We start from the raw sequence: 27,711 nt of genomic DNA, 5'->3' as shown, positions 1-27,711 counted from the left end.
CGCCAACTTTGTCCGGGCATTTCATTAAATTTAATATAGTACTCCTATACAACATGTACAAACGTAACACATTATAAAGAAAATATAAACTGTAGGCCTACATTAGTTTACGAGTTCGTGTGTTTTATTGTTTTAGATCTTAGTTTTTTACATTTATATCGATGGATAGGGAATTTGGCAAACATAATTAACCCAGTTAACATGAGTGTAGTTCCTGTGTATTATTGACCAACAGAACAGCAAGGCAACACAACACATAAATAATTCAAAGTTATTACACCACAGGTTTTCCTGAAATTGGGCTACAATGCCAAAATCGAAGCACAGATTGTGGACCTCTAACATATAAACTTCAATGTACATCATTGTCTCTCCTGAAAACATTTTAAAACATAGATTTATCCGACATTTAGATTTAGATTCAAAGGACTAGAGAGCAGTAGCAACAGGAAAGGTTTTGAGTGCAAATAAAAGTTTGAGCTTTTGAATCGGAAGCTGTCGTAAAGCAGCCGTTTGTTTGTCGTGCAGCTGCAGGTTGCCATAACGACAACAGTCAAGATGGCAGCGATGGCGGCTGGAGATGAGCATGCTTCCTCTGAAATATTGAGAGGACTCGCCAGACATTTAAATTGTCTAAACGAAGACAATAAGTCGACACGGAAGAGGGCTCTGGAGCTGATAAAGAGGGAGACAGTAGATAAAGGACTTTCCAGCAGCGTGTTACAGGAGCTTTTCTCTGCCCTACTCAAGCCTCTCCTTAAATGCCTGTCAGACCCGATGGAAAGATGCAGAGAAACCGCACTAACAATGACAACAGAGTTTATTCGTTGTGTCCCTAAACCGGAGGAGTCGCTGCCTTATCTAATGCCCTGTCTGGCTCAGAGGCTCGGGGAGAAGGAGACCCTGGAGACGGCGGAAGAACTCCGGCTGTTGGCCGTGGAGATGTTGACTCTGACGGTGGAGGTGTGCGGGAAGCATTTAGCCCCATATCTCACAGACATGATCAACATACTGCAGAGAACCATCGTCGACCCGTCCCCAGATGTCAGGAGAGAAAGCTGCAAATGCACCATAAACGTGGCAAAGTCTCTGCCAGGTTGGTAAAACTTTTGTTGTCGTCGAAAAAGTATGTAGTTGCCATGGTTCCGAAGCACGGACACCGACACGTGTGTTGAGTACGACAGAAACACTCGCTTTCTTACCGCAGTGACTGAGGTTAGTGTATGTTGAATATTTGACAAACTTTAACTCCGGATCCAGCGGCCTTTTCTTACCACAGTCTTTGCCTCTAATGTAATTGTACAGACTGTAGGCAACCAGAGGACGCTCACATACGGGACCTTCAAAAATGGTCTTCCGCGTATGCGCACGCGGGTCCATATCGTTTTTTCAATAGATTCAACATCATGTTATTATTAGTTATATTATAACTTCTCAGAACAAATAAAACAAACAATTTTTATTTTAATGTAGTGCTTCTTCTGTTTTGCATGAATACTTTTAATGAAAATGCTACTGTTTTTTACTTCAAAGATTCAAAGGTGTTGTTGTCATATGCACAGTAGGTGTAGTTATGGCAATGAAAGATTAAGTCCCAGGCTCCTTCATCAATGCAACATAGATATATAGACATACAATAATAAAAAATAGTGCAAAAAGAAACAGAATAGAAATAAAATAGTTCAAGAGAAGTAAACAATATATGTCTAACTTCATTTTATAAAGTCTTTCAGTACCTACAAAAAAAAGACCTACAGTGCAGCATTGTATTACTGCACTGGACGAGTAGATCACTACCCTTTTCATTGGATTCAAGTCAACATTTTATTTTATGTGAATATTTTACCAGTGGGACCTTTTGTTGAAAAGTAGTACCTTAATCAAAGTAATTTTGTATTAATTTAGCCTGCCTAATATTCTCTGGCAGGAAGTTTCCAAGCCGAAGGGCCCTTATTTAAATGCCCAGTTATCATTATTTATTTTTTGAAAACATAATTCCAGGATATATTCAGTCTCACACCTTAATGTTGATAATATATCAATGCATTACCCATCTCAACCGCAACCATTTAATGGACTGAAATTAATTGTATCTCCTTTTCTTCAGAGCACTTTCACATGCAGGCTGAGAGCCTCATGAAGCCTCTCATGCAGACGATTTCTCATCAACACTCACGGGTACGAGTCTCAGTCGTCGAAGCCACCGGGGCTGTCATTCAGCACAGCAACGGGAAAAACGTGGATGACGTGCTCTCTCACCTGGCTCAGAGACTGTTTGATAACTCGCCACAGGTTTGTTTAAAGCAACTATGCAATGCTAGAAGACCCACTGTGTGCCAATTAATGTACTGTTTATTAAGTTGCTCATATCTGATTTTTCTATTTTGTTCCAGGTGAGAAGAGCTGTGACTGTGGTCGTTGGTGATTGGCTACTTCAAATGAAAGACAGATACTCTTATTTCCACAAACTCGTCCCACTCTTGCTGACCTGTATTAGTGATGAGATTCCAGAAATAAGGTACAAATGGATCCTTGATCATTATAAAAGGAAACACCATCTGTTTATATACTGCAATTTCTTCTAGTTTGTAGACAATTATTTGATAAATATCTTACAAAGGATTTAAAAGTGAAATGGAAACATCCAATAAATATCTACTATCTACAGTATATCTAAAATACAATGTGTTGCACTGGCAGATGGTCGGGACAATGATCTGTGTTTCCACTTCTCTCCTGCAGCTGTCTAGCTGCTGATTTATGGAAGCAGGTAGGCGCCCAGTGGGAGAAGGAGAATGAAGACGATATCAAGGACAAGTTAGACTTTCTTATCACCCAACCTCCATTCTACCCACAAGGAGGTCAGTCACAGCATGGTTTACTCTCTCTAGTTAATCATTTATAAGCCTTATTATTTTATATCATATTATATTATTGTATATTATTAAAATATAATATTTAGTGTTTTCTAGCATCTATACATTTTCTGCTCCGTTTTTTTTATAGCATTTAAATGTCATGTTTGAAGCAGAGTGATTTTAAATGTAAATGTTCTAACCTGAGCAACATACACAAATCAATGTATGATGAACTTAGTTGATGGAAGGACTTCACTGTACTCAAGACAGACCTGATGTTTCCTCGGGGAAGCTTGGCAGAAAATCCCTGGGATCCAGTTTAAGCCTAGGCTACCGACTCAGACTTTCTTACACTCTGTAAGATTATCTTATTAAAATAATTATAAAGGTGAAGTTTTAAGGAAAGGTTTCTGAAGTCTGGTAGTTTAATAGTGGAGAGGTTCCTGCTGGTGCATTGTCTTCGCGCCATGCATATTTAGATATAATTATAAACGTATATTTAAATAATTATAAAGGTATATTTAGAATATAATTGTTATCTCTACCTCTTAGCTGAATCAAATATCTCTCTTTGCTCTGTCTCTGGCTCTCCGTGGCTCCAGCATCAGTCATCACACGTGCATGCATTGATGAATGTGTGCATGCATGTGCTTGCATGTAATGGGTTAATTTCCTATGCTTTGCATTCTGGTTGAAGACCCTATATGAACTGCATGTGTCCCACAGCTACACATGTGACAAGGTGGATGGATATGGGCTCTGCCTGGGCACAGGAAAGGGAAGGGAAAGGCTCTCTCTTTCTCTTTGTCTTTCTCTTACTTGCCATCATAAATCTGCCGGGCCTCCCAGTGTGAAGGGGTCACTGTCAAACAGTGAGAGACGACCTGAAAGGGGCTTGTTTAGTCTTGTCCTAGTGTGGTTCTCTGATTTATATCTGTCTTCCTTTTAGTCCCTTCTTCCTCTCATTAGTGTGCCTAAAGGAGAGAAGAACAAGGTGGGACCGAGAAAGAGGAGGGGGGAGCAAGGGTTGCTGGATTTCAAATGTAAAGGACTGTTTAAGAAAGTGTTTCACTTGCAATGACAAGTGCCTTGCGAGGAAACCATAACTGTAAAAAAAGAGAGAAGAAGATTGGTAGACAAAGTGAAAAGTTAGAAACCAGCAGACATTTGAAAACATGGAAATAAGTCATATGTATTGTTCTGTAAATGATGTTTCTAGAGCTTGTTTGTAGTCTATATTGTAGTTATCTATATGAACTCTCAGAAAAGTTTGATATAGTGACCAAGGAAGAACGATCTGGAACCAAAAAATGTGTTGCAAGGACTGTCAAAAACAAGGTGTTTTCTGACTTAATCAAAAAGGCATTCAGATACCTTTTATGATAATCAACATCTTACCCACCTCGGGGAGATTAATCAAGGTCATTCAGGAAAACAAAGACATTCACTAATTGAGAAGAATGTAGTTGGAGGGAGAGCAAATTAATTCTTCAAAAGTTGATCTGTAACAGTAGAAGAGTATACATGTGTTTGAAAACATGAACTTTTTCTCTTCCAGTGGAGCGTCCAGGGCTTGGCTGCAGAGAGCTGGTGGTGAGACACCTGGGTCGGCTGGTGCCGGCCATTAGCAACGACATAACGGACTGGCTGGTGCCCACGCGGGTCAGGACCTCTCAGCTGCTCTCCCTGCTGCTGCTCCACGCCGAGGACCACAGCATCCAGCATCTGCAGCCCCTCCTGGCCATCCTCTACCGCGCCAGCACCGACGCGGAGAGGGACGTGGTCAGCAATGTGAGTCCCAGAGAGCTCGTCACACATCATACTGTATTTCCTGTTTTGGATCAGGTTTGGTTTAGTAAAGCTCAAGACCCAATACAACTATTTCATTTATAAACAGGCAGATTCATTTCAGGACACATCTGTTGAACTTCAGCACAGCTCAAGGACTTGGGATGCACCTGTTTACATAGGACGATTCTGTAGATCTTTGATGTGTGGGAGGTTAAAGAAGTGGATCCTGTCCTTCTTTCCACTCGTTCATGCCTCTGCTTCTCTTCTTCTCTCTCTCTCTCTCTCTCTCTCTCTCTCTCTCTGTCTGTACCAACATCTAGAGCCTGGCAGCTGCTAAACTGTTGGGGACCTTTGTCCCTCCTGCCGTCTTCCTCAAGCTGCTGTTGGATCATGTGACAAACCTCTCCTCTTCCTCTCACCCCTGGGCCCCCCTCATGGTGCTGGCTGCGGTGCTGGGAGGCTGCTCCAAACCCCTCCTTAAACCACACCTCCAAGAGATTGCCAACAAACTGGCCCAGCCCGACGTCTGCCAGGAATACCAACAGGTCAGCAGGGAGAAGTTGGGTTAGATTGTGCTGATCTGTTTTTACCTTATTTACCTGAGGATGACTGCTCTTGGCCAGTAAAGCCATCCGCTGCATTCCTACGCAGTAAAACCACATCTCTCTACTGTTGTTAAATTGAATGAGGTTGCAGCAGGTCAGCATTTCACTGCGGGAGGGTAAACAGTTGGCTGGTACATTTGTTGAAATGCATCAGACTTGTTTTGATGACAGATTTGCCAAGTTTTTGTTCTTGGTTCACCACCTCAGCTGTTTTCTTTCCCAGTCTTGTTAGGTGATCTTAACAATGTCATAGATGGTCATTGTTAGGGCTGCTCAATTAATCATATTTGAATCACAATTACGATTATGGCTTGCAACGATTACGAAAACAACGTAATCGAAATTAAAACGATTATTTTTTTATTATTATTACTTTTTCTTTTCAAATACATTTCTTTTGTATTGGTTTATCAGTTGAATTATACTTAAAGTTCAGGGTAATGAACTGTTAAAAACATACTGTTTTTCTCCAATAAATTGATGTTTTCAAAGTAAATGGATAATCGTTTTTAATAATCGTGATATCAATTATTGACCCAAATAATCGAGATTATGATTTTTGCCATAATCGAGCAGCCCTAGTCATTGTATACACTCTGTGGACCATAACACTCTTACATTTGGCAGAGCCGTGCAATAGTCATACTTTATATATGTTGACATTTGTCCCTTATGGAAATAAGTTTCATGATAAGATGCCTGATCTCTTGAAAGGGTTTGAGTCAAAGAGCCTACAAGTCTTTTCAACAGCACTACTGTACACATGGTTAGTTTAGTGGGTTCGCTTTTGAGTCATTTTCTAAAATGCCGATTTTTATCAAGTGACAGTGCGGCCACATGGTGGTTTTCAAATCTAACATTACAAGTCTCTGGTCACAGTGACTTCCTTCACATGCATATATGAAATGTGCTCCCACACATAACTTTTATTTTATGTTTGTAACTTGCATAGCAGCAATGATTACAAATTCCATTTGAGCTTCTCTGCAAATAGTCGACCAGTGGAAAAGTTTCATGGGGTTCGGAGCAGCACTGCTTCCTTTTCTCTTGCTCAAAATATGTTTCCATTTTAGAATCAAAATAACTGAGCTATTTTCTGATACAGCTGCACTACTGACCCACCTATAACCATGACCCCAACACCCCCTCCCAGTGAGGCCTGCAAGAATGTCCTCCCTGGGATAATAATAACAAAAATCCACCGATTTCTATTGACCCTCGCATGGTTACTCTGACCCCTCGGAGCAACCGTCAGCGCATAGCCTTTGTTTAGTTTTTTATAACCATGTGTTAGGTCTGCACCGGACTCTGGTTCAACCACGGCATTAAAAGAATCCCTGAAATCTCAAAGCCTTCCTGGTCAAGGCTGGTGATAAATGGCAGGGAATTTGACCCCCTGTGTCCTCCCTCTGTGCGATCCAGCGAGGTCACCCAGAGAGGGAGAACTAACAGAACGGGACAGTTTGTCACACAGATGGAGGCAGACCTCTGCTTCCTCTCAGTCTGTTTCTCCATCTATCTCCGTCGGCCATTCTCTCTGTCTCTGTTTTTGATGGAAAAGGCATGTTGTGTTTCAATAGCTCACCCAGACAAAGCACCTGCAACTTTCTGCGACAACAGGCAGGGTTCATACGTAGCAGGGCGCAGGGCCAAGTCACTGTGTAGCTGTTAATAACACCACTGAGACAGGAGCACCTGCATCCCTCGTTCTCTCTAGGATCACATACTGACCCTGAATTGAGTTCTCTTCCCTCAAAGTGTCTCAAAACAAAGTGTTGCTTAGCCTTGAAATATTTTTTTTGGAATTTGTTTACTTATTTAATTGTGGTTTTAATTTCCTGCAAACTTCCAAACATAGACATTAGAATAGTGGACCTAGTTGCCATGTTTAATTTCATCTTACCTTTTTTGTTTAATAAGGGTTCTATAAAACTTGCACGATATGTGTGTTTGGATCCAACTGGAAAAGAGTTATTTGCCACTTGACCCTTGAAAAGGAAGAAAAAATGTTTGTCTTGGACAAAATTAGGCCTGTTAAGAAATGAAATATAAATATTCTTCAAAGTGAACAGAGGCAGGAGAAGCGGCGGGGCTCCATGGGGAGTTTGGCGAACAAGATGAAGATTTGCAAACTGATATATGATACGTATGCAGTGCTTAACCACGCTGACTCTTTAAAATCCCTGTTTTCTTTTCTTTTTTTCAGTAGGGGGAAAAATGGCCTATAAAAATAAATGACAGATCCTCGATGAATAATATTATTGTTCATAAATTGAAGATGATGTCAAGGGTTTGAGGGGAAATGAAAGGAGAGCCAGTGGTCAGAAAAGCCACTGTGTTCTGAGGTACCCTCTGTAGGTTATAAATGGCCGCGTGTGCTTATGAATCGCAAACAGGTTTCTTTTTAAAGTGGTGTTCTACAGAGAATTAACAAATCCCCACCATTAAACACACACCTGAGTGTTGCTGTGTTGTGTTTAGCCATGGTGACCGGGGCATCACAATATCTGCAGGGCTGAAGTCAAATAGTAAAGGTGGTACCAAGAGAGAGGAAGAAAGGCATAAAGATGGGACCTAGCAGTGAATTAGCGGGCACATTTACAACCTTGCTTGTTAACAGTTAATATGCTGTCTTGGTGAAACTGTAAGAAGTGCCTTCAGTAGCCTAGAGGGACAGAACGGCAGGAGAGTGCGGAGAAAAGAAGGCTCTGTGTCTTTTCATCCCGTCTGTGTATGGAGAAACGTTTGCACTTGTGTCACAGCGACCACTATTGTGCTGAATAAACACACAGTACATACGGCCATACATCAGCGTGTCTACTGCATGCCTGCCCTTTGTCATGAGTGACAGCTGCGGACTGCTCCCTGCTCCACTGAACGACAGATGAAGAGAGGAGAAGAAAGGCAGCATAGCAAACTTTACCTTACTGCGAGTGGTCGGCATCCCATGCACCGCCAGTGTTTGTTTTTCTGTTGCCATAGCAACATCAGTAGCTGTGAGGAGTGGGCTCCCCACTGGATAGGAATCCATCGGCTGGTATGGCTTCTTTAAAATCAGGGTTCGTACGGTCGGCCATTGAAAACCTGGAAAAGTCATGGCAATTCAAAATGCAAATTCCAGGCCCTGGAAAAGTTATGGAAAACAATATTTCCCCCAAAGTTTTGGAAAAGTCATTGAAATGTAACTAAAGTTGCGTCAAATATAATTTACATTTTATCTAATTGCCGAAATAATCTGCGGTCGCGAGCTGGCCATCATGACGTGCATGGTATTATTTTTTAATATATGAAGCGCGAGCTGTGTGCTCGAGTCTTCCTGCCTGTCGGGCCGGCTGATCTCTGCTGCTCCGGGATGAGGGTCAGCTACATTATTTACGGTGCGTTCGTTAGCTGTGCGGAGTGACTGTGGCACAGACTGCACAGCTGGTGAACAGCACGGGCCGTTCAGGTGTTCAGAGCGGCAGAGCCGCAGAGCGTGATGTGAACTGAAAAGTTTTTCTGTCGCAATATTATTTAAGGAATCGTAGAGCTAGCTAGCTAGCATACATTGTCACTATCTGCTAACGTTAGCTTTAGCCTTCGTTTTCTAATAGTTTTTTTCATAGGCTATAAACAGAGGTGGTATAAGTATAGATATTTACTAGGGTAAAAGTAGAAGTACTCAGATATTGTACTTGAATAAAAGTAGAAGTACTCAGATCTGATTGTTGATTGATCTTGATCATGAAAGTGTTCTCAAAGCTGGTAAAGGTGCAGCTAGTTTGAATGACTTTGTATACTGCAGGGTAGCTTGTGGATTTACTCCAGGTGGAACTAAAATCTGATTCAACACTTGATTATATTTCACATCATTCATCCACATCTGTGAAGTAAGTAAAGGTATTAAATACATGTAGTGGAGGAAAAGTACACCATGTACCTCTGAACTGGAGAGGAGTAGAAGTACACAGTAGCAAAACATTGAAATACTTAAATAAAGTACCTCAAAATTGTACCCACGTACAGTACTTGTTGAGTTTATGAACTTAGTTACTTTACACCAGTGGCTATACAAGATGGAAAGAATACATTTTCAAAATGCTCAACAGTGCTGCCAGAATTATAAACTGACTGCTACACAATTAAAATAAATGCTTTTATATATTTTTCTATTAGATGTGACTCTTTGGCGTTTCTGTTATTATTACCTGCTGCTTTAGTTGTTCTTCTGACTGCTAAAATCCTCTGTTATTCCTCATTTTAAAGCCGATATCCCGTGGGGTCGGGGGGCTCGGATGCTTGTCACCTTTTTCATACCTGATGAGTTTGCCTCCCTGACTACAGTTGCTTCAGCGTGTAGAAGCTAGTAAGCCTACTATTTGATTTGTTTTAGATGGGCACTACATGTTTCATATGCAGACCTTATTTTCCTGTTCCATGTTCAAATTAACCATTTTCAGTGGTAATTTTTTTTTGGTCATGGAAAGTTAGGTAAAGGTCATTGAGAAGTCATGGCAAAGTCATTGAAAATCATTGGTGAAAAAGTGTATGAACCCTGTAAAGTGGAGTCATGCTTGTGTGTGTGTAATGGATGTATCCAGTGGTGAACGGATGCACACACTGTGTGCAACGAGGTCCCTGGAGCGTGCCCAGGCCAATGAAACCAGGTGTATCTCGCCCGGCTCCAGGTGTCCACCTAGTCATTACACTGCACCACTTTTTCCGCTCTCCCTCTCCCTCTCTCTCTCTCTTAGCCAGCCCTAATGGTTGTTTTCTGTGTATAATATGCATGTCCGCGTATGTATACGCTAATGGCTATGTCTGCCACTGTTTGTCACGTTATTTCCACTTCTGCCTCCCTGAAACTCAGACTATGTTTATGTGCCAGTGAATGGCTTGGCTCATCAATGACTGTGTGAACACATTCAAACAAGAAAGCACAGTGCAGTGGGCGAGCTGGGAGTCTTGGTTGTTCAGAGCTGCGTGAACGTTTAGTTTAGCCTCAAACTGCTTCAGGAATAACGTGTTTACACACTTGGCTTACACCCTGGACTCAAGATACGCTAGCAAGATTTTCTCCAGTGTGTGTGCTCAACATTCTGTTGCTAAATGAAAATATTTGTATATTTGGCTTGCAGACTGAAAGTCCATTATCGCTCTTTTTTATTTTAAAACTCTCTGAGCATCTTTACCTGGCTTGACAACTGTTTTCCTTCAAAATGAGTGCCAAGCTGTGTAGCTACTCAAATGTGTGAAAAGAGAGTGCGCCCCCCAGTGATGTAGCACTGGTATTTATCTGTCGAGCTCAGTGAGTGGTGTGTTTTGAATGAGGGGGCATGTGAGGAGGTTGCTCACACACTTGAGTCCCCCTCACAAGACCAAAGTAAACACCTGGATGAGGCTTTAATGGCTCTTAACTCTCCACATACAAAAACACACACCCTCTCTAACTCACACACACTTACCTTACCTTCCATCTCCCCCTCAATCCTCCAGCCCACCCCCTGGCATCCAGCTCTAATGACAGGCAGTGAGAAAACAGGAAGAAAGGCCATGATCCCAGTAATGGCATAGAAATTAGCCGCCGCCCCGCGTCTTTGTCTAACCATGAGCTCACCACAACACTGGCTGACAAGTGACAGCAATCTCACACACACTCATGTCTGGAAAGTTCTCACTCTGAGTTATTGTATTTTGTCAATCACTCACAGTTATTTTTTGTGTTAAAAAAGAGGCCTGTTTAACTTCTTGTGATGGTGTTCTGTGGAAGACAAAGTGGAGCAGTAAAATAAGTTTGTGAGGTCTGAAGTGCAATCGGGTTTATTGATAGACATGGCAGACGTTCAAGGCAAATACTTGGAGCACTCACATGTGTGTATAACCAGATTATAATTAATATGTCTTTCTCCTTCTCAGGTTGTGTACTTGGAGCAGTTGTTGGGCTGTGTGGATGCACTGCTGTATCAGAGCGACTCAGACTGCAGTGCAGTGAGCCTGCAGCTGCTGCAGGTGCTGGTCTCTGTCCAGAGCCTCTGTCCAGAGCCACATCTCAGCGAAAAGGTGAGCAAACACAGCTCAACATTCAAAAGATGCAATCGCAGATACATCCCCTATGCAGCCTAGCCGTCAATTAGTTCCACGTGGGTAAACAACAACAACAATGCTCTACCTTGACATGGCATTTTTCTTTGTAACTTCTTTCCCCTTCAATTTAACTTTCCCATCCTTTTTTTATTAGAATGGTAAGGAGGTGTTATGAAGTAAGAGAGCTATTTTAGGAATGTCAGCATTTGGACAGGTTCAAAGTGGGCATGGCGAACTGTATGATTACCCACTTAGCCAGGGGAGCTGAAATTGCACCTTTGGAGTGGAACTTTAAATTCAGTTCTGGGTGAAAGGAGGCGGGTGCAAGGTAGGGGGAAAAGAAAGAATGAAGTAAAGGAAAAGTACAGGCGGGGAAAGGTGAGTTGCTGTGAGTGAGGTGTGTGTCATCCACACAGTTCCATGTGTGGCTCCATGATGCCTCCTCAGGCCACAACAACAAAGTGATTTCCAAGTAACAAGCTCTCATGTTGTGGTCAGCCTCTAAATGCAAAGGGACGGACAGGAACAGTGATAAGTGAAGCCAGCGGTATCTGAGGCCAGCGTGTCGCCTAACTGCTTGTCGCCGTAGGAGACTAATGACAGGGATAGGAGCGGGAAGGGATTGGCAGAGATGCTTACCAAAAACCACACACCAGTGCGTGTGTGTGTGTTTACGTCTGTCTGAACTCTGCATCACTGTGTGGAGCCGTGTTAGACAAGAGATGAGAAGGAATGGATTAAGGAAAAGAGAGGGAGGGTGAGAATGGCCTTGGGCATTCCTGGACTCAGAGGAAAAGCGGAACTTGTTTTCCCAGAAAGAGGGCAAGAATTTCCCATCACTGGACAGCTCGGAGTTGTCTAGCTTCCTTCAGAAGGGGCCGATCTGTGACTCAGACATTGTCCCAGTCCCTGTCCATCCCTGAGGGACTATGAGGGGAACTATGGAGAGCCTTACAGGGTCAGTTCCCCTGCCCTAAAGAGTCAGCCAATTATTTACTCTGCTTTCTCTCTTTCTTGCCTTTCCCCCCTGCTCAGCTTTGTGTGTGTGTGTGTGTGTGTGTGTGTGTGTGTGTGTGTGTGTGTGTGTGTGTGTGTGTGTGTGTGTGTGTGTGTGTGTGTGTGTGTGTGTGTGTGTGTGTGTGTGTGTGTGTGTGTCTGTGTGTGTGTGTGCGTGTGTGTGTGTGTGTGTGTGTGTGTGTGTGTGTGTGTGTGTGTGTGTGTGTGTGTGTGTGTGTGTGTGTGTGTGTGGGTTCCTGTGCCTTTGTGACATCCTGTGTATTTTGTTTCTAAGGGGTTTTATGTGTTAGACCTTGTCATGTCTGCAGTGTTGTTGTTCCCATGGGTTCACATGAGGTCTGCCTCCCGTGTGAGAATTCCTGAAATTACAAGCAAACTGCTATAATTGTTCAACTTTAACACAATACCCTCTGCTCTGTCATCACTTTTTCTCATCAACTCTTCGTATCTGTCTCTTCGTCTTTTATTTGATTCACTTCTACAAAATGTAATGTTGCAGGTTAAAAAATGTTTAATTTAATTTCACCTATCCCTCTCTCCCACAGGCGTTGGAGAGTGTACAGTGTTTGTGTAAGGTGCAGGGTCTGGACTCAGTGAAGGATCTCTATAGACAACATATGCGCCAGCTGCTGGACTGGCTGTCGGCCTCTGTCAACACCTGGTCCAGTTACTCCCCGCAGAGACTCCAACTGCATATCATAGTCATACAATCAGGTGAGAAGTGAAGCCTGAATGTGCACAAGACATTGCCAAATTATACAGAAGGTGCTGAAATCTCCACGTATGGAGACACAATAAAGTCAGAAATGTACAGTAAGGTTTGGCTCCCAAATCACCTGTTAATGATGGAAAAAGCTCTACATCATCAGTCATCATTCTGCACATGATCATTGGATCCATTTCACCTCACGTTGGTTGAGACTGTATAATCTCCATCTTGTTTTAAACCTTACTTCATGTTGTAGTTGTCAAGCCAATCTTTCCTCAACTTGCTCAGACTCATATTACATCATATTTTAATCCTCAAATTGTTTATCCTGTTCACGCCTGATCCATCATCAAGATCAAAACCAGCAGCACAGGTTCTCTCTTGTATGATCCAGATCGTTTATAGAAGTTGTTTGTAATAAGATAAGATAAAATAAGAGGTACTTTTTTGATCCCAAATTGAGAAATGTGTGCGTTGCAGCAGCATACAAAAAAAATTGCACATAAGTAGAAATGAAACAGTAGAAATAAACAATTCTAGAATTTAAACATCTCGAAATAGAATTAAAACAGCATTAAAAAGTAGAAAATATACAGTAGATCGTGAAGATAAAACAAATCTATATACGTTGAAAGGCTTTAGACACTAAAGCAGGATATTATTTACATTACTGTTTCCGGATGCTTAATTTTTTATACCTGCACCATCAGGAAGTTCCTTACTGCTCATTTTTAGTATGTAGGCGTCAAAAGAAAGTGTTAATGGTGCTTGTCTAAGATGGATGTCTGTTACCCAAGCAGAGAGGTGTGTGTGTGTGTGTGTGTGTGTGTGTGTGTGTGTGTGTGTGTGTGTGTGTGTGTGTGTGTGTGTGTGTGTGTGTGTGTGTGTGTGTGTGTGTGTGTGTGTGTGTGTGTGTGTGTGTGTGTGTGTGTGTGTGTGTGTGTGTGTGTGTGTGTGTGTGTGTGTGTGTGTGTGTGTGTGTGTGTGTGTGTGTGTGTGTGTGTGTGTGTGTGTGTGTGTGTGTGTGTGTGTGTGTGTGTGTGGCACAGATTAAAAAGCTGTGACCCTTTCTTTGGTGCTGAGACTTCCCGTTGCCTCTGTCTATACAAAATAATCCTCCATCATCAGCACCTCTCTGTGCCACACTTTCATCTCCATCTCCTTCTCTCTCCCTCCCCTCTATTTCTAAATGACTCTGCAGCTGGTTACCCCTCTAACACACACACTCCCATGGCTAACTGACCAGTCCATTCTAAGTCCACTCAGTGATCCCTATGCAGGTCACCACATCAAACGGCACCACAGCCGCCTGCTCTTGACCTTCCCCTAGATCAAGCCTACTTTGAAGTTGTGTGTGTGTGTGTAAGCTTCCCTAGGTTTCATTCCTACAGATATGATCTTTGGTCCCTTAACAGGACCCTAGCACTTTATGTCGGCAGCTGAACAGAAAGTGTTTGGCTCCTTTGTTTTATGTGCACATGATTCAGGGAAATCAAACCCCTGCTGAACAATTGGCGGTAGTCAATGTGATAACTGAGCATTGTTCATGTTGCTTGCTCATCAGCTCCTTACAGACTCCATCTGCACTTGTTGGAGACAATAATTATTATCGCTCTCTCATATCCTCCTCACAGTCCTTCAGCTGGTGTGAGAATGATTGATTCATTGTCTCTGTAGATTTGAGTGCCTTGCTCAAGGACAGGATATATGTTGACGTTCTGGGTAAGGCATAATTAGGAGTGATTGTATGCGTGTCTCTATTTCCTATCACTGGCTTGTCATATCCTTAGTGTGGCGACTAGCAGACGTCACCTTTATCACCCATGGTTGAATGACACACCCTTTGATTCCCACATTCTCTCTCTTTTTCCAATATCTGTTCATGCCATAGGTCTCCACCCTCGGGCAGTCTCAGGATTTCCTCTGTCTCCTCTCACATCTGAACAATTGATAGTCTGAAAAGAGCATTGGCTCTAATCAGTCTTTACAAAAACACAGATTACTATATATAGCTCTGTAAACATGCAGTCAGACTGTTGGAGGGTGTGTGTGTGGGCGTGAGTGTAGCTGGGAATACTTTCATAGTGAGTTTCAGGTTTTCCCTGTACACTTGTATAGAAACACTTTGTGTCACACAAAGCCCTTTTTTATGTGTCATTTCCTCAGAGCTCTTTGTCACCGTCTCCTCATCCATCTCTCAATAACTGCAGCCCTCTGGTCAGTGATAAACATAAAGACAGTCTTTTGTCTCTACAAGCTCTTTATTGTTGGCCTGGATGAAGAAGAATTAAGGAAAGGCATAAAATATAGAGTCTTTGCTCAGGAAAGGAACATACCTTATAATAAGAATGTAGTGGTTAGGCTAAAATAAGGAGTTACTGTATGAATTAATGTAATTTGACTGTTGCCCCAGCAAGATGGCATAGTTGGGAAGACTTTCTAAACAAAGGAGGTCCAAACACTGCTAGAGTGACATTATCATATTGCAATAATTGGGGTTCCATTGACTTAATGGTTCCATAATGGTAACCCTACCACTCTTTTGCAATAGTAGTAACATCAGAGATGGAGTACTCAAGTCCTGGACTCGGACTCGCGCACTGATTGACGCGACTCGGACTTGGACTCGTGAATTCTCGCGTAAGCTGACTTGGACTCGGACTCATGAATTTTTCCCCCCACGATGACTCGGACTCGCCTTGTACATTGACGCTCTGACTTGGACTCGGACTCGTGAATTTTTACCCCCACGATGACTCTGACTCGACTTTTACATTGACGCTCTGACTTGGACTCGGACTCGAGCAAGTTTTCTCTGGAATCTGATGTCCTCTATCCTGGCATGTGCACCTGTGGGTCGAGTTCACAGACTGGGCCCCGCTATTCCCCGGCTAGAGACGCACCCCGCATCGTGCTGTATGCTTTCACACATTCTGCTTCCACATTGGAAAAGAGCAGCGCAAAATGCTCATTATGTGGAAACAATATTGAAGAGAAGGCTCCGTAACACATTACTCTAAGGATCGAGTTCTTCAGACATATAGGCTGTCTTGAAAACTATCATCAGAGTAACGTGATCTAATCAATACATAAAGATTCAGCCGATAACACGAAAGCACATGGCTACTTAACATGCAGAATGCTAAGTAGCCATGTGGTTTCTGGGGCTAAATCTTAATTAGTAAACCGATTTAACCGGTAAAAGTTCCTTCAAAATAAGAGTCCCGATCTTATTACTATCAAAATAAAAGTGCAAAACGAAAACTTTACTATAGGAAAATATTGGCATACAAATATAATCACTTCTCAAAAAGGTAACTCATTTTAAATATAGTTTATTTATATATAATAATAATATTAGTAATAAGCTTTATATTTGTATAGCACCTATTACAAGAATTGAAGCCAAACTCGCTTCACAGCAGTTCAATAGACAGATTAGTATAACATGACAGGATAAAAGCAATGTAGAGGAGCAGCTACATTTCAACACATATATCCACGAAGATTAATACATGAAGACTTGTGACACGGACTTGACTTGGACTCTTCTTAGGTGACTCAGACTTGGACTCGAACACAGGTAATGATGACTCGGACTCGACTCGGACACTCCTTGGGTGACTCGGACTTGGACTCGGACTCGAACACAGGTAATGATGACTCGGACTCGACTCGGACACTCCTTGGGTGACTTGGACTCGGACTCGAACACAGGTAATGATGACTCGACTCGGACACTCCTTGGGTGACTCGGACTTGGACTCGGACTCGTCTACGACTCTCCCTTGGTGACTTAGACTTGGACTCGGACTCGAAGAGTGGTGACTCGAGAGTGACTTGGACTCGTGAATTGGTGACTTGACTACAACACTGAGTAACATACAACTGTTTGTCTGTTATAGGTCCAGTGATTGGGGAGTTTGTGAGCCAGTTGATGCCTCTGCTGTGCTGCTGCCTTCAACCAGACAGAGACATAGAGATGAGGATGACCATCTTCACAATGCTTGCTAGGTTGCTACTAGATGCAACAAACACACTGGATTCCCAGGGGTGAGTGGTGCACATACACACAGAGCAAATGATCTCAAACAAAGTCACACACACAGCAGCTAACTTGTCCTAGTTAGTCATCACTTGAGGTCACATTTGGCTTAATTTGTTTGGGTTTTACTAGTCTCCAGTTTTCCAAGTCATCGTTATAAACACAGCTCATATTTTTTTTAGAAATTACCTCACATTAACCTGCAAGTTAGCACCTCAGCCACAAGTAACCATAATCAGAAAAAGACACACAAAAACCACGATAGTGGAATTTGCCTGAGGTCATTGTTACTCTACCTCCTTCTTTAGGACTGGTGGTTGATTCAGGGTCATAAGATACAGTAACTCAAAATATTTAGTTTTCCTTTTCTTTCCAGCATACTTGAATTATACCAAAGACAATTTATGTCTGAATTGTTTCTTGATGATTTAGTAACACCTTTAAATGTTTATTGGCTAATTAATGATGAAGGATAGGCGTGAAGTCTGACACCCAGAGAGAAGCTCCCGTCTTTGGGGTCTTTTTGACTGGGTCCACCCTCACCGTTCAGGGTCCTTCGATCCCTCAGCTGTGCAGCTTTCAGGCTGGACTCAGAGCTCTAATCTGAGGGAATGCATTAAGCCTGAGGCCCTTTCCAGCTGCTGCTGTCCATCAGAAAGACAAACCTTATCCATTTTGTTTCCATGGAGACATCTGTGCAGTGTGTAACTAACGCTTAGCCTTCAGCCAAGGGAGGACTCGTAGGTGTTTCCAACAGTGAATGTAAGGGATAGATGTTGGCATGAGTCTGGCGGCAGTGTAAAGAATATAAGACAAAATAATAACCTGTCAGCGAAAAATGTTTCATAAACAGAACATTTTGCCACCTTTGCCAAAAACGTGGAAATTGGAACTTTGTTCAGCTTTCATCAGGTTATTTTATCCATAAATGTGCACGTTAGACAAAAGGAGCCTCTGTCTCTTCCTCACTCTCAGTGCGGCCACCTGTGCTGCTAACTGCTTCTCTCGTTCCTCAGCTATATCTCCGGTGATCACAGGACCATCAGCAGACAGAAATCATGTTACACCTTCAAAAGGTTTCAAACAAATGCTTAACTTACAGTATGTGGGGCTGTGCGGTCTGCCATAATATTTCCATTCATACTCCTCTTATCCCTCTATTGATGATTTATGGCCCGATCCTTGCTCGGCAGATTGTATCCCACAGACACACACACACACACACACACACACACACACACGCTATCTGTCATCAAGACGACAAGGATGGTTATAGAGAAAACCTCTTCTCTTTGTTCTACAACCAAAATGTCATAATGACAGCTCCAATATATAACGAGCAGAAAGGGAGTGTGTGTGTGTGTGTGTGTGTGTGTGTGTGTGTGTGTGTGTGTGTGTGTGTGTGTGTGTGTGTGTGTGTGTGTGTGTGTGTGTGTGTGTGTGTGTGTGTGTGTGTGTGTGTGTGTGTGTGTGTGTGTGTGTGTGTGTGTGTGTGTGTGTGTGTGTGTGTGTGTGTGTGTGTGTGTGTGTGTGTGTGTGTGTGTGTGTGTGTGTGTTGGGATGAAAGACACACACACACACACACATCATGTCTGTGTTTTATGTGGATTTGTGTGCTGTGATTTAAAAAGCTGGAAGTGAAATGTAAGTAGAAGGTGTAAGAAATGACAGTTCATCTTCTTTCCCTAAGATGTGGTGGGCAAAAATTATGGAGCGTGTGCTTTCATGCACGTGTGAACTGCATCAGGCACCCGTCTTTAGTCTTAATTTCAGCTTTCAAGACATAAAACAAGAACACTGCTAGTTCTGTGAATTATTTATAACTTAAATCAAATGAGATTACCACTATTCTTTTATAAGGCCTTAAAGGCTAGACCCTGTAGTATAAAATATAATCACAATGGTAATAAAATAAGTATAATGCTAATGTGTGGATAATCATCAATTAAATAATCAAGCTGATTAACTGCATTCCAGTGTTGCCTAACAAATGTTACTAAATGAAATATTGTGTTAAACATAAACGTATTACACTGCGTGTATGCATAGACATACAAGTGTCTTTTTTTCTTTTGCACATCATCCCTGCTTTGTGGGAAAAATGTCTTTCCATCTCCTGGCCTCCTTCATGATGAGCTTTCATCACCTGTCAAAATGAAAACACTGAGCGAGCAGTACATGGTCCTGGATGTGTTGGTGGCACGCAGTCTCCCCCTACTGGCACTGAAGCAATACAGCACATTTGATTCAATGTCATGAGAAGTTAGTTGTGACACCAGCTGAACAGCCAGAGGCGAAGAGCTGGTTTGGAGCAAAAGGCCAGTCTGCTAGTGTGTGAGAATGTCAGAGGGCCTAAGCCAGCATGGAAAACAGAGAAAAGGGAAAGGCAGACACCCAGATGTTGCACTCCTCGCCCCCCCCCATCCTTCTGCCTTACATCAAGTGTTGGAACATGAGCTTGGTATAGCCCTTTTTCTTGTAGTAGCATTCCCAACAGCTATTATCGTTAGCGTGTCCTCAAAATGGGCAGCATTGTTTGCTAGCTGTTAAAAAATATAGAAATGATGAAATACACACAGAAATTGAAACGTCTTCCTCTGCGATGTTCTGTCGCCATACTTTACTCTCTGCCCTCTTCCCAGGCATTTCCGTGACGAGTCGGAGAAGTTCCTGTGTGACGTCTTGCTTCCTAACCTGGTGTGGCGGGCAGGCCGTTCTGCAGCTGCCGTGCGTACCTCTGCCCTCAGCTGTCTGCTGGCCCTGCTGCATGGAGGGGCCATCGCACCTGGACAGGTACACACACAGAGGACGTGCGCAAATATAAACATGACACACAGGGGTTACATTTATTTGCACCTGTGCAATGCAAAGGGACCCATGAGCATTGAAACACAGTATACGAAAGGTCTCCAGAAAAACGCACTACTGATCTCCAATCTGCAGAAACACTTTCATTGACCCAGCTGCAAAGGCATTCTTTTAACCCACAGGGAGTTGACATTTACTTCAAATTCTCCGTTTTGTCCATTTCACATGAAAATAGATGCTCCCACTTGGCCATTTCGGAAAGTATATCGTCAGCCATCTTTCTCCCCTTGGCTGAAGGAGTTGGCCGCGGCAGGTAGCAGGTGTGCGCGGGGGCAAGCAGGTTCACATACCTTTGTCCCCCAGGAACACTGCTTCCACTGTTCTGGGCTCCGGTTGTTCGTAGAAACTATCACCGAGATATGCTCTTGCACCTGCCTGCCGGAGCATGTGCCCAGTTCCAGTATGTGAGCTAGCACACGCACATCTGGCTGAATGACCAGTTATCATCGGCTCACACTCCGCTTCTTTTCACACGTCTTTAACTACAAGGTTAAGCAAACAGCTGGGGGACAATATGAGCAGGTGTGCGGGTGTGCGATCACATTTGTACCATCGAATGGCACCCAAACGTCTTCATAAGAATAGAACATCTGGAAAAGGGGCGACAGGGCTGTGTTCCCCTCCGAGTTGGGGTTCAAAATGTGGTTAAAGCAGAGGTGAGACAACCATCAGAACGTTATGTGTGTGTATTTCCACAGGAAATCAAACAGCTTTTTCATTTAGAAGGACAGTGTTTCCTCACCACTCCCTGTGATAACAATTAGTAGCTCCAGTTACACTTGGCACCCTCATCACTGATGTAATGCCGGATAACTCCTCTGCCAAATGTTCCTCCTCTTTCTGTCTCATTCTTTCCCTCTCCGCTCAATCCCTTTTTTACTGTTTTGCGTGGTTTCGATAGCAAACAGGCAGGATGACAGAGGGTTTTGCCATTAGCGAGCAGTCATTTCACCTCGTTTGTCCATTTCCTCTGCTTCTCATCTGTTGGTGTGATGAAAACATTGGTCTGCACTCTACATCTGATGATGGGCTCCATCATGCCCGTGTGTCTTTATAAACTGACCCAGAGCTGATGGGAGTCTGTCATGCTTTGAGTGATATTTCACTTTGGAACCAAAATTCCCATAAATCCAAAAAGGAATAATAAAATAAGTGTTAATCTTTCCGAAGGATGTTTTTTTGCTTTCACTAACGAGGCGTGTCTTTGCTACTTCTCATTGTTGACAATTGAGGGTGCAAAGAACTGGAAAGAAGAAACATTTGAGAGGGTTTTGGAACTCAAAGGAAGTCGTCCTGACCGAAATGTCTCAAAGCAATCACTCCAGTCAGTTTCCATTTACCATTAGGGAAATCTTCACAATAACAATAACAAACTTTGCACAAAAACACCTTTTCAACTGTTGAATTAATTGCATTCATATATATAATTGTATTTGTACTTTGAGCTTGCCATTATTGATCTATATGCTGGTCGGTGCCTTTCCTGTGTGCAGCTGCTGTGTCTGGAGGAGAAGGTGAGTCCCCAGGTGTTGTCGGCCCTGGAGGAGGACTCTCAGATGGCCCGGCTGCTGGCCTGTCGCTCCCTGTCCACCATACTCCGACTTATAGGAGCCCGTCTGCACCCTGAGGCCCTCAACAAGATCTACCCCGGTGGGTGCAGAACTAATGGATGCACCACACTTAACACTGACATTTACACTTTGCAAAAAATGCTGTAGATTACATCACAATTAATGTACATATGTATAATATTATAATAATGATTATAATGAGGATAGAACTAAAGCAATTTACCCTCTTAAAGGTCACCTATTATGCAAAATATTGCATAATAGGTACATAAACATGTGTCCCCGCTGTGTTGGGAGGGGCTCCTTATTTTCATCTAAAGTAAAAGACAGAGAATCAGCACTTTGGAAACAGGGCTAAAACAGAGGGGTTTATGGAATGCTACAATGATCTGTTTGGTATTTCGATCCAAACACTTCAGAGACATGTTTTTTATATTATATCATTACATTACATTGCATTTAGCTGACGCTTTTATCCAAAGCGACTTACAATAAGTGCATTCGACCAACAAAATACAAGCTTGAAGAAAACAGAATCATATAAGTACATCAGGTTTCATAGAGCTAAAACATTTCAAGTGCTACTCAACTGGCTTTAGATAAGCCAGTCCTTTATTAGTATATAAGTGCTTTGTTAATAGTTCTATTGCTCGAAGTGGAGTCGAAAGAGATGAGTTTTCAGTCTGAGAACTATAATATATTGATGAAAAACAGGATAATTGGGGACCTTTTAATAGACGAACGTTTTTGAGACGTTTTGTTGTGTGGCGGTGTTTCCCCACAGTGCTGCTGAAGCGCCTGGACGACAGCAGTGAGGAGGTGCGCAGCGTGGCCCTGCAGGCCCTCGGGCTGTGGCTCTCCAGCCTGACCAAAGACTACCCCCCCGAGCTCTATGCTGCTCATCTGCAGCTCCTCTTCCAGCAGCTCCTCCTGTACCTCGACGACCCCGACGACTCGGTGCAGGGCCAAGTGCTCGGTGAGACTGGAAGGGGTGTTTTAATCCTGCAACCTCAGATATGAGGGTGGAGTGTTGCGCATGATGGTAGCCTAACTGAAGATTATACACATGAGAGATAAGAGTGTGGGTCTTTTAAAAGTGGACACAACGTTTCTTTTTCCCTATTTTCTCTCTGTGGGAGTACCACAGATTCTCCTTCTACTCTTTATGATTTCCAACATGTTGATGACAACCATTACTCTTGACAAAGAAAGCCAACTCTTTTTCTTTTGTCCTTTGATGCGCTGTTTACAATCCTTGATACCAATGCTGATAAGAATAAGGAGAGATTGTCAAGATAACATACTCATGTGAATATACTGTAAAGGACTTGAAACGATTATGTGATACGGTACGGACCTCATGACCGTGATCATCTGATAAGCGTTGCTGGAAGTACAGACAGTAATAATTGTGAAGGTGAGGTCACCATGAAAGCAGAGCTTAGCCATGATGATCCGCAGACCAGCCTGCTGTTTCCAAGAGGCTCACAGATGATGAGAGGAATAAGGGGTATCCTCTATCAAACACTAGATGATTGCCTGGCACGCTGCCAGCAGATCCCCCCTGTACTTTATTTCAAAAGCGCACTGTTATCCTTGCTTTCTACACCATTTATCACCAAAGCAGCTTCAGCAATTGTTCTTTCCAAAGCAAGCCCTTACAAGCTAAGCAGGAGGTTGGCCTCAAACGTGAAACACAAGATCCAGATTTGGATTAGCACCCACCTCAGAGACACCATAGACACGGATTGGACATCACCGACAGGTCTGAAAAGAGAAAAAACAAGTGCCTTCAATCTGCATTTTTTCAAATAGCTAACATGGCAACTCCCATGGTTGTATGAAGAAGTCCAGTTTATGGTCTCAATATCCAGTTTCAAGTCAAGAAGGCCAAACTTAAGACTTCAAAACAGTAGTATACAAACCTATAGGTGACATCATGTCGACTTCTTATATAAAGTATATAAGGGAGACACTTCACAGGTTAATATGTGAGCTCTGATATATTATAAGCTCCTTTTTCAGTTCACCTGGTGTAGACCATAGTGTAGACTCATGTTTGTGTGGCAAATCTCTGCCTCCCCTACCAGATTCTCCTTTAAACACCGAACAGTCCTGCCTAATGGAAACCACATGGGGATCCCTCGCCGCCTTTCCAAATCTTTCCTCACGCCCATCCTTCTCAATCCCTTTGTCTTTTATCCATACTTTGAACTTCTTGATCTCATTCCCAGTGTTTTCAGACAGACCCGTAGCTGTGTTTTTATTGAGGTATCAATGGAAAGTCTTATTGGCTTTTTCTCAAGTGTGTAACCGGTGCTCAGCTCCTCTGGACTTCCACTCTCTCCCTCTCTCATGGATGTTAGCTGTCATTACTTCTGACACAGTGCAGGTGACACTGATGCCTTAGCCAGTCCAAAGAGGCCTCTCTACAGGATCTCTCATCCTCATATGGCTAGTGATAGAGAGAAAGAAAAAACAAAAGTGACGAGAAATCATTCACACACATTTACCAGCTGCAGCTATGAACTCTGGCCCCGCAAAACAGCTTTGAAAGCATAATGTTCAGGTGCTTTTTCAGGATTTCTTTTGAAAAACACTCGGGGCAGAATACTTCAGCACATCAGGCCCTAACAGTGAAAAGATATCTGAGCCATTGTACCGGCTACAGTAGATCTGCAGACAGCTCAGAGTCTCTTTGTGAAATAAGATGACCTCACATCTTGCTGAGTGATCGTGTGCATCTGACAGCACCCGTAACCGCCTGTGCCGCAAATATGGAAGCATTCCTCACTCTCATGCCTGGCTCTGTTTGAAGATTTCTTTGTTCCTCCCCCCCTCTCTTTACTCCTCTCTGTCTCTTTGTTCCTCTTAATAGTTGATCCTATTCTAATGCTTCTTGAATTTCAAACGCATATCTGTAAAGTGGCTTGATGTGTGCAGCATGTCCTGACATCTCCTCCCTCCTTTTCTCACTCTCCACCCTGATAATCCCACCATCCTGGCAGCCCGGCTGCTACCTGCTCAGTCACAGAGACACAGTTGGCACGGGTATAACTCACTTCTCACAAGTCCTCATTGTTCTCTATGCCCTCGGAGTACAGTATACACAAAAGCTAAAATACCCTCCATCGCCTTGAAGAACAGAGGCGGGTATCAGATGATGAGTTTACATGAGCTAAGTCATCCTGAGTGGCGGCATGTCACCACTGGGACACAGCACTTCTGCATTGTGGTTTCGGAAGCATTTACCCCTTGACAGCATTCACGTAATTCAATATACTCGAGAAAATCAGCAGAAAGTGTGGGAACAGCGGGAGGAACATTTTTTAACAGATGATTATTGCCTTCAAGTGGAAGGAAAGTGCATCTGCATTGTGTGACTGGTGTACTGTAGTTCATTACTGCCATCTGCTGGTGTACTGACACCTTTTTTTTAAAAACTTTTTTACTAATAATATCAAGTTAAGACATTTACTTGTACCAGGTTAAAACGAAAAAACTTAATTTAACATTCAAAGTAAACATGATTTTATTGTGCCTGAATGTGAATAAGTCCATTCAAATGTTATATAAACTCTTCCGCCCCTGTTTTAAGGAGATAAATGTACCTCATTGATGGTCAATACCAACATGGAAGAAATAAAAACAGGACATGGAGTCAGGATATGACCATCAAACCCTTTCATTCCCTGGAGATCCCCATCGTTGGTTGTAAACTAACTCTCCCATGAAGAATTAGGCTTCAAAACAAATCAAAGTTTACTTATAAAGCACATTTAAAAGCGATTTTTGGTCGGGCCAAAGTGCTACATGTAATAAATACTACAATCACTTAAAAACAGATATATAAAAAACACAGGGAAAAGTCAGGAGTCGTGCTCCGCTCTGACTAAATGGCCAGGGAGAAGAAGTGTGTTTTAAGAGTAGATTTAAAAACCCCAAGGGTCTGGGTCGACCTCACATGGAGGGGCAGAGTGTTCCAGAGCCTGGGGCCAGCTGCTGCGAAGGCTCGGTGCCCTCGGGTTTTGAGCCTGGTCTTGGGCACTATCAGCAGCAGCTGGTCAGCAGATCTTAAAGCTCTGGCTGGGGTGTAGCGCTGGAGGAGTTCAGCTATATAGGCCGGAGCCAGCCCATTTAGTGCTTTAAAAACAAATAAAAGGATTTTAAAATCAATTCGGAACCGAATTGGAAGCCAGTGCAATGAGGCCAGAATTGGGGTGATGTGGACACGCTTTTTGTGGCCAGTGAGTAGACGTGCAGCTGCGTTCTGCACTAGCTGCAGGCGTTTCATTGACGCCTGGTCCATACCCACGTACAGAGCGTTGCAGTAGTCCAACCTCGAGGTAACAAAGGCGTTAATAACCCTTTCTAGGTCTTTAAAAGATAAAAACGACTTGGTCTTGGCCAATAGTCGTATTTTTAAAAAGCTTTTTTTGACTACTCTGCTGACCTGCTTATCGAATTTAAAAGCGCTATTGAAGGTCACTCCAAGGTTCGTGACAGAGTGGAGGATATTATTTTTGAGGGAGCCCAGAATATCAACCTGGAAGGCTGGAGGTTGGGGTCCAAAAAAGATAACCTCAGTCTTGCTCTCATTGAGGTTGAGGAAATGTTGGCTCAGCCAGGATTTGATCTCTGCTAAGCAGTTCATCAATAGCTGTAATGAGTTGTCATTTCAATTGAGTGGCAGATAGATCTGTACATCGTCGGCGTAGCAGTGGAAGGGGATGTTGTGTTTTGTGAGAATTGAACCTAGGGGCAGTATGTACAGTAGAAAAAGGATGGGGCCCAGAATCGAGCCTTGGGGAACCCCACAGGTAAGAGGGGCTTTGGCAGAGGAGAAGGTACCTAGCTGCACAGAGAAGCTATGTTCTGTCAGGTAGGACCTGAACCATGCAAGTGCAGAGCCTGTAATGCCTGCGGACTGTTTAAGCCGTGACAACAGGATGCTATGGTCCACAGTGTCAAAGGCAGCTGTCAGGTCTAACAGCACCAGGACAGCTGGGCTGCCTGAGTCGGCGGCTAGGAGCAGATCATTAAAAACTTGCTCCGACTGATTCCAAAACATCTCTGAGAAAGCGAGAGGGAATGCTGTCTGAGGTGCAGTTTGTCGGCCGCAGGTGCATGACTACATCCGAGAGAGAAGAGAGGGGCAGGCTCAAAGTGGTCGAGGACAGCAGGGCACAGAAAAGGAGCAGAATCTGGGGTAGCACTAGTGTGGGCTAGCCTAAGAGCAGATACTTTTTCAATAAAAAATGTAAGAAACTTATCACAGAGAGTAGTCGATGGAACAATTGGAGAAACATCACAGGGATTAATGATCGAGTTGAGGCTAAGGATTTTCAATTGAAGATCATGTTACAGAATAATGAGTATTCCTTTGTTTGTGTACAATTGTAACTCCTGTCCTTTTTGTGTTTGGTTTTGTATCTGTTTGTTTGTCCAGAGATCCTGAAGAAAGGTAGCTCAGTCCATCCGTCACTTCTGCAAAGGGAGGCGGAGGCGGTGAGAGACAAACAGCGGAGTCCTCTCTACTGCGACCAGCTGCTCCAGCACATCAGCTCTCTGCCAGCAGGGGCAGGAGTAGATTAATCCATTAATGTGCCTTACTTCAAAAAAATGTTCTCTCCTCACATTTTGAAACCTTTATGAACAGCCTATTACAACATGCTGGAAATAATATGATGGTGCATTTTCTCTTTAGGACTTGTTATCCTTAACATTACCTGATGTGTATTCGCCTTACATGTATCATTCCTCATGGGGTGAGTAGGTGATCTCTGGTTTATCTTTTAATTCAGAATGTCTCCTTCTCGATTGGTTAAAGAAGAGTTGTTTTGCTTTCATTTCTCTTATGTAGTCCTTATTCCTATGAACAGTTTTAATGAAAACAACCCCAGTGTGTTTAAATGTGTTATTAATGTACTGATGAGTCTTCTTTGTGCCTTCCTGCACCCAAACTCTCAGCAAGTTGTGATTGTTGTCTTTAAAATAAATAAATGAAATTATATTCTTAAATAGTATGTCAATATCTTTTTAAACTATATAAAAAATAATAATGGTTTTAGGTCCTGTAGACATTGTGAAAACCAGTATGTTTACATAGTTCTCGTAAAGTCACTTCACCTTTATTGGTTGCATCACATGGCAATGGGCTAGTTCCATTTTTATTTGGAATGCT

At 42.9% G+C, this 27,711-nt stretch overlaps 1 protein-coding gene across 1 annotated transcript; it reads left to right on the top strand.

Moving 5' to 3' along the window:
• The first annotated feature begins 172 nt into the window (after window positions 1-172).
• Window positions 173-27,540, top strand: LOC117450538 (dynein axonemal assembly factor 5-like). Its single transcript, XM_034088357.1, has 13 exons — window positions 173-1,096; window positions 2,108-2,292; window positions 2,394-2,518; window positions 2,743-2,861; window positions 4,417-4,649; window positions 4,970-5,194; window positions 11,150-11,293; window positions 12,880-13,048; window positions 16,949-17,096; window positions 19,731-19,881; window positions 21,450-21,606; window positions 22,312-22,503; window positions 26,977-27,540. The coding sequence occupies exons 1-13, from the start codon at window positions 559-561 to the stop codon at window positions 27,120-27,122; spliced, it is 2,532 nt and encodes an 843-aa protein (XP_033944248.1). The 5' UTR covers window positions 173-558; the 3' UTR covers window positions 27,123-27,540.
• The last annotated feature ends 171 nt before the right edge of the window (window positions 27,541-27,711 follow it).

The sequence above is a fragment of the Pseudochaenichthys georgianus genome, chromosome 8 (assembly GCF_902827115.2).
Source record: "Pseudochaenichthys georgianus chromosome 8, fPseGeo1.2, whole genome shotgun sequence".
NCBI lineage: Eukaryota > Metazoa > Chordata > Actinopteri > Perciformes > Channichthyidae > Pseudochaenichthys > Pseudochaenichthys georgianus.
Note: the sequence above shows the minus strand (reverse complement) of the source record. Positions and strands in the feature narration are given on the sequence as shown.

Coding starts and splice junctions, on each gene's coding strand:
- LOC117450538 (XM_034088357.1), top strand. CDS start 559: ATGGCAGCGATGGCGGCTGGAGATGAGCATGCTTCCTCTGAAATATTG. Junction 2,293..2,393: donor TGTTTGATAACTCGCCACAG/GTTTGTTTAAAG, acceptor ATTTTGTTCCAG/GTGAGAAGAGCTGTGACTGT. Junction 22,504..26,976: donor GGTGCAGGGCCAAGTGCTCG/GTGAGACTGGAA, acceptor TTGTTTGTCCAG/AGATCCTGAAGAAAGGTAGC.